The sequence below is a fragment of the Nicotiana tabacum genome, chromosome 1, assembly GCF_000715075.1.
Source record: "Nicotiana tabacum cultivar K326 chromosome 1, ASM71507v2, whole genome shotgun sequence".
Taxonomy (NCBI): Eukaryota; Viridiplantae; Streptophyta; class Magnoliopsida; order Solanales; family Solanaceae; genus Nicotiana; species Nicotiana tabacum.
The window spans coordinates 134,930,322-134,943,348 of NC_134080.1; the positions used below are offsets into that span (position 1 = coordinate 134,930,322).

The window sequence follows — 13,027 nt, forward strand, 5'->3', positions numbered from 1 at the left end:
TTTGTGTGGCCGTGGAGTAGGCAAAAATTGTCGAACCACATAAATCTTGTCTTGTCTTGTGTAATTTATTGTTTCTCTCCTAAATATCCTTTTTCTTCTATTATCTTGACACGCTTCTTCAACAACTGGTATCAGAGCACAAACAGTGTAATTCTGGTAGAAAAGTACAGTATTGGTGCAGGTACTATTCAGAAGAATAGTGCAACACTATTGATCATCGTTACTATTCACAAGCACTATTCACATAAATTGTTTTTTATGAAAAATGGCATCGGAAGAAGGGAAGGTTAAGATTGACAAGTTCAATGGCAAAGATTTTGGATTCTGGAAAATGCAAATAGAGGATTATTTGTACCAGAAAAATTTACACTTACCTCTGACCGAGGTGAAATCGGAGACTATGGCCAAAGCATATTGGGATCTATTAGATCGCCAAGCTCTTGGTGTGATTCGTTTAACGCTAACACGAAATGTGGCGTTTAACATCATTAACGAGAAGACCACTGCAGGCCTGATGAAGGCGTTATCAAATATGTACGAGAAGCCATCTGCTTCAAATAAAGTCTATTTGATGCGTCGATTGTTCAACTTAAAGATGACAGAAGGTGGATCAGTCACGGAGCATATCAATGAGTTTAATATAATATTAACTCAGTTGAGTTCTGTTAATATAACAATTGATGACGAAATCAGGGCGTTTATTCTACTATCATCTCTACTAGAGAGTTGGTCTGCAACAGTAACTGTAGTTAGCAGTTCATCAGGAAGTACCAAACTCAAATTGAGTGATATTAGAGACTTGGTTCTAAACGAAGATATTCGCCGAAGAGAATCAAGTGATTCCCCAGGATATGCTTTTAATACCGAAAGCAGGGGAGAATCAACCAAAGAGGACAGAGTTACGGTCGTGGCAGATCAAAGTCAAGGAGAAGAGGACAATCCAAAAATCGCAAGGACATTACTTGTTGGAATTGCGATAAAAAGGGTCACTACAGTAGTCAATATAGAGAACCAAAGAAGAAGAAGGAAGAAAATTCAGCAAATATAATTGCTGAACAAGTCGGTGATGCACTAATTTGTTGTGCAGACAGTCCAGTCGAATCTTGGATTCTGGACTCAGGTGCATCCTTTCACTCTACATCATGCAAAAAATTATTGCATAATTATATTGCTGGAAAATTTGGGAAAGTTTATCTAGCAGACGACGAACCTCTCGACATTGCCGGAAAAGGTGAAGTTCATATAAAGACTTCACAAGGAACGCTATGGAAATTGCAAAATGTACGGCATGTTCCTGCCCTCAAGAAAAATCTGATATTTATGGGTCAGATTGACGATGAAGGATACACAACAACATTCGGCAACAGATCGTGGAAGATAACCAAAGGGAATTTGGTTGTGGCACGAGGCTTCAAAAGGGGAACACTGTATGCAACTGCAATAGAAAGAGATACTATAACAATAGTTGATCATGGTCGTGATACAACATTGTGGCACCGGAGGCTCGGGTATATGAGTGAGAAGGGAATGAAGCTTTTGGAATCCAAAAAGAAGTTGTCAAACCTAATATATGTTGAATTAGGTTTGTGCGAAGATTGCATTTACGGGAAACAAAAAAGAGTTAGTTTCTCAAAGGTGGGAAGGACGCCAAAGAAAGAGAAGCTGGAACTAGTGCATACAGATGTGTGGGGACCAGCTCCCGTAACTTCTCTAGGAGGCTCATGCTATTATGTCACCTTCATTGATGATTCCACAAGAAAGGTATGGGTTTATTTTCTGAAAAATAAATCTGATGTGTTTGTTACCTTTAAAAGATGGAAAGATGAAGTTGAAAATCAGACAAGTCTAAAGTTAAAATGTCTGAAGTCTGACAATGGAGGAGAGTATGATAGCCAAGAGTTCAAAGCATTTTGCTCGAAGAATGGGATCAGAATGATCAAGACAGTTCCTGAACACCGGAACAAAATGGTGTTGTTGAGAGGATGAACAAAATCCTGAATGAACGAGCCAGAAGTATGAGAATACATTCTAGATTGCCGAAGTATTTTTGGGCTGAGGCTGTTAACACGGCAGCTTACCTCATAAACAGGGGACCCTCTGTACCGCTGAATTTTGAAATTCCTGAGGAGGTATGGACAGGAAAGGAGGTAACTCTCTCACATCTGAAATTTTTTGGTTGTGTTGCTTATGTGCATGTAAACTCTAATGATAGAGATAAGCTTGATCCTAAAGCAAAGAAATGTTTCTTTATTGGCTATGGTGATGATAATTTTGGTTATCGGTTTTGGGATGATCAGAATAGAAAGATCCTAAGACACAGGAATGTCACATTTAATGAAAATGTGATGTACGAGGACAAGCTTGAAGTAGAACCAACCAACACCAGCAAACAGACAATGTCTGAAACAGTTGAGTTAGAAGAAATCTCAGAAAATGAAGTGGCTAGAGGGATTACAACTGATTCTGAAATTGAATATGAAGAACCAGAAGCCGAATTTGAAGAAGAACTAGAAGCCGAACCTGAATCAGAACCAGAACCGGAACCAGAGATGGAATCAAATGCAGAACCAAATCTGGAATCAGGACCTGAATCAAATTTGGATTCTGTTACTCATGAACCTACATTGAGGAGATCTAAAAGAGTCACGAATGCTCCAAATAGGTTAACTCTCTCTTCACTATTTACTTCTTACTGATGCTGGAGAACCAGAGCATTTTGTTGAAGCAATGCAGGTGATAGACTCTGATAAGTGGAAGCTAGCCATGAAAGAAGAGATGAATTCTCTTCAAAAGAATAAAACATGGATACTTACGGAGTTACCAAAAGGAAAGAAGGCATTGCAGAATAAGTGGGTGTACAGAGTCAAGGAAGAGCATGATGGTAAGAAGAGATACAAAGCATGATTAGTAGTAAAAGGCTTTCAGCAGAAGGAAGAAATTGACTACACCGAGATCTTCTCTCATGTAGTCAAATTAACTACTATCAGGTTGGTGCTAAGTATCGTAGCTGCAGAAAATTTGCATTTGGAGCAGCTAGATGTTAAAACTGCTTTCTTGCATGGTGACCTTGAAGAAGACATCTACATGAAGCAACCTGAAGATTTTCAAGTTTCTGGTAAAGGAAACCTTGTGTGTAAGTTGAAGAAGAGTTTGTATGGTTTGAAACAAGCTCCCCAACAATGGTACAAGAAATTTGATGGTTTCATGCATAAAAATGGTTTCACACGATGTGAGATGGACCATTGCTGTTATATCAAAAATCGTGATGAATCCTATATCATTTTATTGTTGTACGTTGATGATATGCTAATTGCAAGATCTAGCATAAATGAGATCAACTTGGTTAAGCAACAACTAGCGGAGGAGTTTGAAATGAAAAACTTAGGACCAGCTAAGCAAATGCTTGGGATGAGGATTAGCAGAAACAGGTCGGAAGGAACCTTAAAGTTGTCTCTAGAAAAGTACATACAGAAGGTACTAAGCAGGTTCAGTCTTCATGATGCAAAGACCAGAAACACTCCACTTGGAAGCCATCTAAATCTGTCAAAGGACCAATCACCTAAGACGGATGAAGAAAGGAAGTACATGTCCAAAGTTCTGTATGCTTCAGCAGTAGGAAGTTTGATGTATGCTATGGTTTGCACTAGACCTGACATAGCCCATGCAGTTGGAGTTGTCAGTAGATACATGTCAGATCCAGGAAAGGAGCATTGGGAAGGTGTAAAATGGATATTGCGATATCTCAAAGGCACCTCAGGTATGACACTTTGTTTTAAAAAGAGCAATATTATCTTACAAGGTTTTGCTGATGCAAATTTAGGCGGCGATCTGGATAGTCGAAAAAGTACCACGGGCTACGTGTTCACCTTGGGTGGTACTGCTGTTAGTTGGATGTCCAGACTTCAGAAAAGTGTTGCTCTATCTACCACTGAAGCAGAGTACATGGCAATCTCAGAAGCTGGAAAAGAGATGATTTGGCTCAAGAATTTTCTTAAAGAGCTAGGTAAAGAGCAGGACAATTGTGAGCTTTTCAGCGATAGCCAGAGTGCAATTCATCTTGCCAAGAATCCAGTGTTTCATGCAAGATCAAAGCATATCCAGTTGAGGTATCATCATATCCGAGAGTTGATAAATGAATGAACTCTTTCCCTAACAGAAGATACCAGGATCAAAGAACTCGTCAGACATGTTGACCAAAGTTGTCGGTGTGGACAAACTGAGGTTGTGCACTGCCTCAGTTAGCCTTCAAGACTGATAGAGTGAAGGTGCCACCAGAGAATAGCAAATCTTTCTTTATTTTCTTTCTTGATGTAACATAGGTTTGAGGGGGAGATTGATAGGACCAAACCTATTGTTGTATGTGAAAGTAGACAAAACAAAAGAAAGAAAAAGAGATGAAAATATGATGTAAGCGCTTACATCGACATTATTGTGATGTAAGCGCTTACCTCAGCATTCTTATGATGTAAGTACTTACATCGGCATTCTTATGATGTAAGCGCTTACCTCGGCAGGGCATTCAAATGCCTATAAATAGGGGTCTACATTTTCATTTGTAGAACATCCCAAAACTTCTTCTTTCTCTCTTCAATTAATAAAGAGCTATTCTTTGTGTGGCCGTGGAGTAGGCAAAAATTCCTGAACCACGTAAATCTTGTCTTGTTTTGTCTTGTGTAATTTATTGTTTCTCTCCTAAATATCTTTTTCCTTCTATTATCTTGACACGCTTCCTCAACACTATAGCCCCTCGAAATAAACATTTTCACACGTAATATAGGGCTACACTCTTCGTCAGATCATCATCTGTATTTCTCCTAAAACTTTTAAGTACTTTGTCATATCATTCAGCGACCAAATGCATGGCTGGTTATCTTCAACCGAGGAATCTCAGAAGGAAAATTTCGAATTGCTGAAGAAAGAAGCATAAAGCGGTAGTTTGGGCTAGCCACTAGAATTGCTTTTGGGCTATAAATTGTGTGTTTTAATTTTGGGCTACCGAATGATATAAATTTGGCCCGAATGACTATAATTGATATTTGCTCCAAGTTGTTTTGTTCATGAGCAAAACTTTTGACCTGAAGGCCAAAAGTTAAAATCACCCTTTATATATGGTGTCATATTTCTGCCATGTCTTAGGGTAAATCTATTTTTGTTCTAATTGTTTTACTTTGGGCATATATGTTCTTTTAAATTTGCAAAAGTAGAGCACTTTTAGTCAAATTGGCGGAATTTTTAAATATTGTATTTCAAATTAACTTAAATGTCATGTGTATTTCATGTGACCAACCTAAATAACAGTCACGATAAATGTCTTTTTCCCCAATTTCATCAGATACATATTCCTTTTATTGTGACAGATAACAAATTGACATTGTTCACCGGGAAAAATGACCACATTTTACAGTTAGAGGTCGTTTGGTAGAGTGTGTTAGAGAAAATAATGCATGCATTAGTTTTGTGTATTAGTAATGTTTTGTTTGGTACATTTTTTCAACCTATGTATAACTAATACAAGTATTAGTTATACACTCTATTTGGTATTATCCTATGTATAGCTAATGCATAGAAAACCATGGCATTAGCTATACAAAGGCTATTAATGCATGCATTAGTATGATTAAAGATAAAATTATCCTTAAAGTCCCTTAAATTAAAGAATATGGAGGGTATTTTTGTAAACAATTAAATTTCTTAAAAATTATGCAATGCATTTTAATTTTTAATACACCACACCAAACAATGCATAAAAAATAATCTCTGTATGACTAATGCTTGTATTACTAACTCATGCATTATTAATCTCTGCATTACCAATGCACCTTATTTAGCATTATTCTTATACGCCCTACCAAACGACCCCTTAAGTTAATGTGAGCTAAGTAAACCGAATTTGATTCAAACCCTTTTTCTGGTAACTAATTGGAGCAATGTATGTAAAAATAAAGAAAAGAAATAAATGTGAATAAAGAGAAAAGAACTAAAGAAATTTCAATAGTATGCTTTGTACTTCTTGCAAATATGTTGGAGAGCATGGGCGGATCTACATGCTAATTTTGGGTGCTCAAGCACCCATTATATTTGACAAGATTTAGTAAATTTGTATAGGTAATTATAAAAATATTTAGGTAAATATTGATTGAGCACGCATAACTAAACTCTTTTTTCCTCTTCTTTCAAACTTTTTATCAGTGAACACCCACGACTTTAAAATCCTGGATCCGCCACTGTTGGAGAGATAGAATGAGAGAGAGAAATCAACGCTAGGTTACAAGTTGTTCTTGATTATGTGTTCAAGGAGGGATACTAATCCTCCTTTAGGAGGCCGGAACCCAATTGTGGTTTTTTTGGATTCAAAATACATAAATAGGTGGGGGAAAAAGATGATATTTTTATATATAGTGCCAAAATACTTGGCGCTATACATTATCGTTAACTGTGCCGTTAATGTATAACGCCCATTATTTTGGCACTATACTGAAAAAGCTGACACGCTCAGGTATAGCGCCAAAATACTCGGCGCTATATATAAAAAGCTGACACGCCCAAGTATAGCGTCCAGTATTTTGGCTCTATACTCCTTTTTCTTGGCCCCACCAATAATTCCTAACTTCAATAATTCAAAAGCGTATAGTGCCCACTTTTTGCGCACTATATATATAAAAAAAAATCCCGGCTAGTCATTTCCTATATAAAGAGCCGAGTATTTTGGCGCTATACCCGGGCGTGTCAGCTTTTTCAGTATAGCCAAAATACTGGGCGCTATACATTAACGGCACAGTTAACGTTAATGTATAGCGTCAAGTATTTTGGCACTATATATAAAAATGTCATCTTTTTTTTTTCCATCTATTTATGTATTTTGAGTCCAAAAGAACCACAATTGGGTTCCGGACTCATCGAACACATTATCAAGGACAACTTGTAACTTTCTCTCTCATTCACATTCTTTGTCTCGCTAGAACATATATGCATTAAATACAAAGCATACTATTAAACTTTATTTAGTTCTTATCTCTTTGTTCACAACTATTTCTTGTCTATAATTTTCTTATATCGCTCTGGTTTAGCTACCAAAAAAAGGGTTTGGATTAAACTCAAGTTACTTGACTTTAACCCCTATTGTCGTATTAACTTAACTATAAAACGGGTAGTTATTTTTTCCAATAACAATTTGGCACCGTTTTAGGGGATAAGAAGTTGTGATATCCTCTCTTTGCTCACAACTCTTTGTTAAAACACCAAAAGCTTACCCACCAAAAAAGCTTAGTCTGGGACTCAATGCGAAAACTATCACATAAATGGTCACTAGACCATTCTAAGGCCCTTGGTGTTAGAAATAAAATAATCAAATTGGTTTTGAGGCGTGAAAATCGACTGTCCTTAAAGAGTTATCGCTTGTATATTAATTTAGGGAAAACACAAAACGATTCTCTTCAGGATACAACAAATCCTGCAGTAACACTTGTGATTTTCTATCTCACTTCGTTGGAATTCTTGTGTATTTATAGGCAACCAACAGACCCTTTCAGAAAGGATGTCTTGTTTCACAAACAGACACGACTATTTATTCGAATTTTGAATTTAAAATTCAAATAAATTTGATTTTACTGTTAAAAATAATTAACTCTAGGATCTCGTGCCTGTTGAGTCAATCTCGTGCCTGTTGAGACAATCTCGTGCCTGTTGAGTCAGTCTCGTGCCTGTTGAGTCAATCTCGTGCTTGTTGAGACAAACTCGTACCTATTGAGACAAACTCGTACCTATTGAGACAAACTCGTACCCGTTGAGTGTTATTTCATAATGATCAGTTCCGAGGCTAACAGGCACGGTACGAGTAAGGTCGGTCTCGAAGGTGTTTCACATAACAGGCACGGAACTTCTTTCTTCCGATGTGGGAAGAATCTCACTTCCAACTTGCCAATAACAAACTATCTTACAATCCCCCACTAGTTTGTTATTTCGCTTCATAACACTTGTGAATAATTGAAAGTATCTTTTACAGATTTGAACTTTCCTTTAGTGTAAGTATATTAAAGTTTTGACGAAGTTAATGGTATCTTAAGATTTGAACCACAACTCCTTGTGCCAAAACCGAAAGTACCACACACACAGTGTTATCTAGTAGCTTAGAAAATCCAGTATTCACTTTAGCACGTTTACGGCCATGTGCTCATCCTGAATTCATGAATATTTACAAGATCAACCCTTTAAATCTTGCTAGAAGCGGCACCACTTCAATATTCATATAGGTGGAATTAGTTAATATGTCCCTGTTACTCCAGACATTAATAATTCCATTAAGATTAATCAACCTCTTCATGTAACAGTATGCACTTTGGAGTTTGTCTTTATGCCCCTGTTATAACAAGCATTTAACAACTCCTTAACTCCTCATATAACAGTAAGTAGTACATTAGAATTAGGGCTCCTAAAGAGGAGATCAACGCTTAAACAATACAAGTAACTTGTTATTACCCATTGAACTTATATTGTTAGAGTGTATACTAACTCAAAGTGGGGTTCCTATTCCTTGTATTTAATTTAAGGGTCTCAGTCCCATCTCTCCACAAGTTTGTTGTACTACATCTCTACCTAATGACTTCGTAAGTGGATCAACCAAATTCTTATTTGATCTCACATATATTATAGCTATAGCTCCATTGGTAATTAATTCTCTTATATAAGCATGTATCAAGCTTATATGTCTCGATTTCCCATTATATATTTTATTGTGAGCAACACACATTGTAGTCTCACTATCACAGAATATGGAAATGGCTGGCATAGGTTGTGGCCACAACTTTATATCAAGTAACATATTCCTCAACCATTCTGCTTCTTTTCCAGCAGCTGCTAAAGCAATAAATTCAGATTCCATAGTAGAATGGGAAATACATGTTTGTTTCTTGGATGCCCAACTAATGGCTCCACCTCCTAGAGTAAATATCCATCCTGATGTGGATTTATTATTATTAACACTTGTAATCCAACTTGCATCAGAATATCCCTCTAATACATTAGGAAAACCATTATAGCAAATGCCTAAGTGCTTTGTATATTTTAAATATCCAAGTACTCTACTTATTGCTTTCCAATGATCATTACCTGGATTACTAGTAAACCTTGAAAGTTTACAAACAGCAAATGCAATGTCGGGTCTAGTGTAATGCATTGCATACATCATACTACCTATCGCACTTGCATACTCCAACTGTACTACTGCTCTTCCAGTATTTGCAGTTAGCTTAACACTAGAATCATAAGGAGTATTATACCCCTTTATTCCTAAATGACTGAATTTAGTAAGGATTTTATCTATATAATGTGCTTGTGACAAAGTCACTTGCTTGTTATCTCTTTTGACCTTGATTCCCAAAATAGTATCAACTTCAATTAAATCCTTCATTTTAAAAACTGAGGTTAGATACTTTTTGGTCTCGGTAATTCCTTGTAGATTCGTACCAAAAATCAGCATGTCATCGACATATAAACAAATTATTACTCCATATTCTTTTGTAAATTTAGAGTAAATGCACTTGTCTGCATTATTATGTACGAATCCGGTTGATAGTATTACACTATCAAATCTTTCATGCCACTGTTTAGGCGCTTGTTTAAGACCATAAAGAGACTTTATCAATTTACAAACTTTCTTCTCGTTTCCCGGAAGAACAAATCCTTCAGGTTGTTGCATATATATTTCTTCACTAAGGTTCCCATTTAAAAAGGCTGTTTTAACATCCATTTGATGTACGTAAAGATCATAGATAGAGGCCAAGGATAAAAGGACTCTAATCGATGTTATTCTTGCAACAGGAGCATATGTATCAAAATAGTCTATGCCTTCCTTTTGAGTGAAACCTTTTGCAACTAATCTTGCTTTGAAGGTTTGGATGGAACCATCTGTATTGTACTTTCTCCTAAAGACCCACTTACAACCTATAGGTTTTGATCCAAGAGGAAGATCAACCAAAACCCAAGTGTTGTTGGATATAATTGAGTCCATTTCATCATTAATGGCCTCTTTCCAAAAAGCAGCGTCTCTAGAAGACATTGCTTCTTGAAACGTCTTTGGGTCTTCTTCAACATTTAATACAATTGGAATTTGATTACAAACGTTTGTCCTATCTCCTTCAACAAGAAATACTATAGATTGTGAAGAAATAAAATCAGAACCAAGATGTTTTTCCTTTCTTATTCTTTGGCTTTTCCTTGGTTCTATCTGCATATCATCACTTCTTTCCTTAGTTTTAATAATTTCAGGAAGCGACAATTTATTAGCATCAATACGTTTTCCATTTATTTCAGTCATTTCATCAACATTGTCATTTATAAATCTATTTTCAATAAATTTAACATGTATAGATTCTATAATGACATTAGATTCTAGATCTAGCAGTCTATAAGCTTTGGAGTGTTGTGCATATCCTATAAAAACACTTTTAATTCCTCTAGGACCCAATTTTGTTCTTTGATGGTCAGGTACTCTATAATAGGATATACACCCCCACACTTTAAAATAATTTAAATTTGGTTTTCTACCATTCCAAAGCTCATAAGGCGAAATATGCATACTTTTTGAAGGCACTCTATTTAAAATATAACATGCAGTTAGTAGTGCTTCACCCCATAAATTATGTGGCAAATGTGCATTAAGTAACATAGCATTAACCATATCCACCAAAGTTCTATTTTTTCTTTCCGCTAACCCATTTTGTTGAGGAGTATAAGGGGCACACATTTGATGTATTAGGCCATGCTCTTCACAGAACTTATTAAATTCATTAGGAAAATATTCTCCGCCTCTATCACTTCGAATAATTTTAATCTTCCTACTCCTTTGATTTTTCACAACAGACTTGTATTCTTTAAACTTTTGAAAAGCTTCGTCCTTAGTTCTAAGTAGGTAAACATATGTAAATCTAGAGAAGTCGTCTATAAAAGTAATAAAATATCTTTTGCCTCCTCTAGTTAATTCTCCATTTAATTCACACAAGTCTGAATGTATTAAATCTAATAGTTCTGTGGATCTTTCAACTTTACGAAATGGTTTCTTTGTCATCTTTGCTTGTATGCAAATTTCACATTTTATATGTTGAGTTTTACATGAGATATAACCATTTTTGGACATATAATTCAAGGAGCCAAAATTTAAATGTCCTAGTCTAGCATGCCATAAACAAGAATCAGACTCAACGATGTAAGCAGAAACATAATTTATTTCATTAATACTCAATTTGAACATGCCGTTACAGTTATAGCCTTTTCCAACAAAAACACCATTCTTAGACACTATTACATGATCAGACTCAATAACTATCTTGAAGCCTTTCTTTGACAACAAAGCAGCGGACATTAAGTTTTTCTTCATATCAGGAACATGATATACATTCAGTAATGTCAACTTCTGGCCAGATGTGAAGTTAATCTCAATACTTCCTTTTCCAGCAACATCTGCCGCAACATGGTTTCCCATCAAGACTTGTTCAGAATCCTGCACTTCTGCATATGTCTTGAACATCTTCTTGTCATAACAAACATGAATAGTAGCACCCGAATCTAGCCACCAGTCTTGAGTATTTGTAGCAGCGGTAGCCACATTCAACTCTGTGACCATACCAATTTGCATTGCGGAAACCATGACAACCAGTCCTTGGGCAGAATTTTCCACTATGTTTGCCTTTTCAGAATTTCCAGATTTTTCAATCTTTCTAGACTTTTCGGTATTGCCTGCATTGAAATTTATTCCTGCCTTTCTATATCTGCAGTCCCGAATCATATGGCCTTTCTTTCCACAATGATGACAACTAAAGTTCTTTCTCTTTTTAAAAGAAGACTTTTTGGAAACTTTCAGATGTTTGTTCCCACTTCCTGAACCATTCTGACTGACAAAATTGACTGCGGAACTCGAAGGCTGACTAATAGCATCACGAGCACGAGTCTCACTTTCAATTTGAATGTGAGTATGAAATTGTTCCACAGTCATTTTATCCATAGAATGTAGGATTTTCTTTCTATAGTCATTCCAAGAGGAAGGCAATTTCGAAAGAATAGCACCTATTTGAAGTGCATCAGGAATTTTAACTTCAAGATCACTTAGTTTTGATATTAAGATTTGCAGTTCATGAATTTGATCCATTATAGGCCTAGTATCAAATATTTTAAATTCAAAGTACTGCAGAGCCAGGAATTTGTCAATACCTCGTTTTTCATTCTGGTATGCAGTTTGTAGAGCAGTCCAAATCTCTCTTGGTGACTTCAGATTGCAGTAAAGATCATAGAGTCGATCTGTCAAAGTATTCAGAATATGGCCGCGACACAACAGTTCATCATGTTCTCGTTTCTTCCTTTCTTCCTTGACTACGTCAGAATCTTTTGTTGTGGGCTCAGGCATTGGAGGCAAGGCATAATCAAGAACATAGTAGATATTGAGAGCAGACAACAAGAATATCATCTTGTCTCTCCAACGGGTAAAGTTCGTTCCATCAAAACGATCAAGTTTGATGAACTCCTTCGGATTCTCAACGACAGACATCAATTTCTCCATAGCAGAATAACTCTTTAAGATTGTTAGAAATAAAATAATCAAATTGGCTTTGAGGCGTGAAAATCGACTGTCCTTAAAGAGTTATCGCCTGTATACTAATTTAGGGAAAATACAAAACGATTCTCTTCAGGATACAACAAAGCCTGCAGTAGCACTTGTGATTTTCTATCTCACTTCGTTGGAATTCTTGTGTATTTATAGGCAACCAACAGACCCTTTCAGAAAGGATGTCTTGTTTCACAAACAGACATGACTATTTATTCGAATTTTGAATTTAAAATTCAAATAAATTTGATTTTACTTTAAAAATAATTAACTCTAGGATCTCGTGCCTGTTGAGTCAATCTCGTGCCTGTTGAGACAATCTCGTGCCTGTTGAGTCAGTCTCGTGCCTGTTGAGTCAATCTCGTGCCTGTTGAGACAAACTCGTACCTATTGAGACAAACTCGTACCTATTGAGACAAACTCGTATCTGTTGAG

At 36.3% G+C, this 13,027-nt stretch overlaps 1 protein-coding gene across 1 annotated transcript; it reads right to left on the reverse strand.

Moving 5' to 3' along the window:
* Nucleotides 1–8,191: 8,191 nt before the first annotated feature.
* LOC142164072 (uncharacterized) lies at nucleotides 8,192–12,547 on the reverse strand. Its single transcript, XM_075221245.1, has 4 exons — nucleotides 11,182–12,547; nucleotides 9,106–9,729; nucleotides 8,741–8,952; nucleotides 8,192–8,356 (listed from the first exon to the last, which is right to left on the reverse strand). The coding sequence occupies exons 1-4, from the start codon at nucleotides 12,545–12,547 to the stop codon at nucleotides 8,192–8,194; spliced, it is 2,367 nt and encodes a 788-aa protein (XP_075077346.1).
* Between the last annotated feature and the right edge of the window lie 480 nt (nucleotides 12,548–13,027).

Coding starts and splice junctions, on each gene's coding strand:
- LOC142164072 (XM_075221245.1), bottom strand. CDS start 12,547: ATGGAGAAATTGATGTCTGTCGTTGAGAATCCGAAGGAGTTCATCAAA. Junction 8,953..9,105: donor AAGGTTTACTAGTAATCCAG/GTAATGATCATT, acceptor AATCCACATCAG/GATGGATATTTACTCTAGGA. Junction 8,357..8,740: donor ATAGTGAGACTACAATGTGT/GTTGCTCACAAT, acceptor TTGTTATAACAG/GGGCATAAAGACAAACTCCA.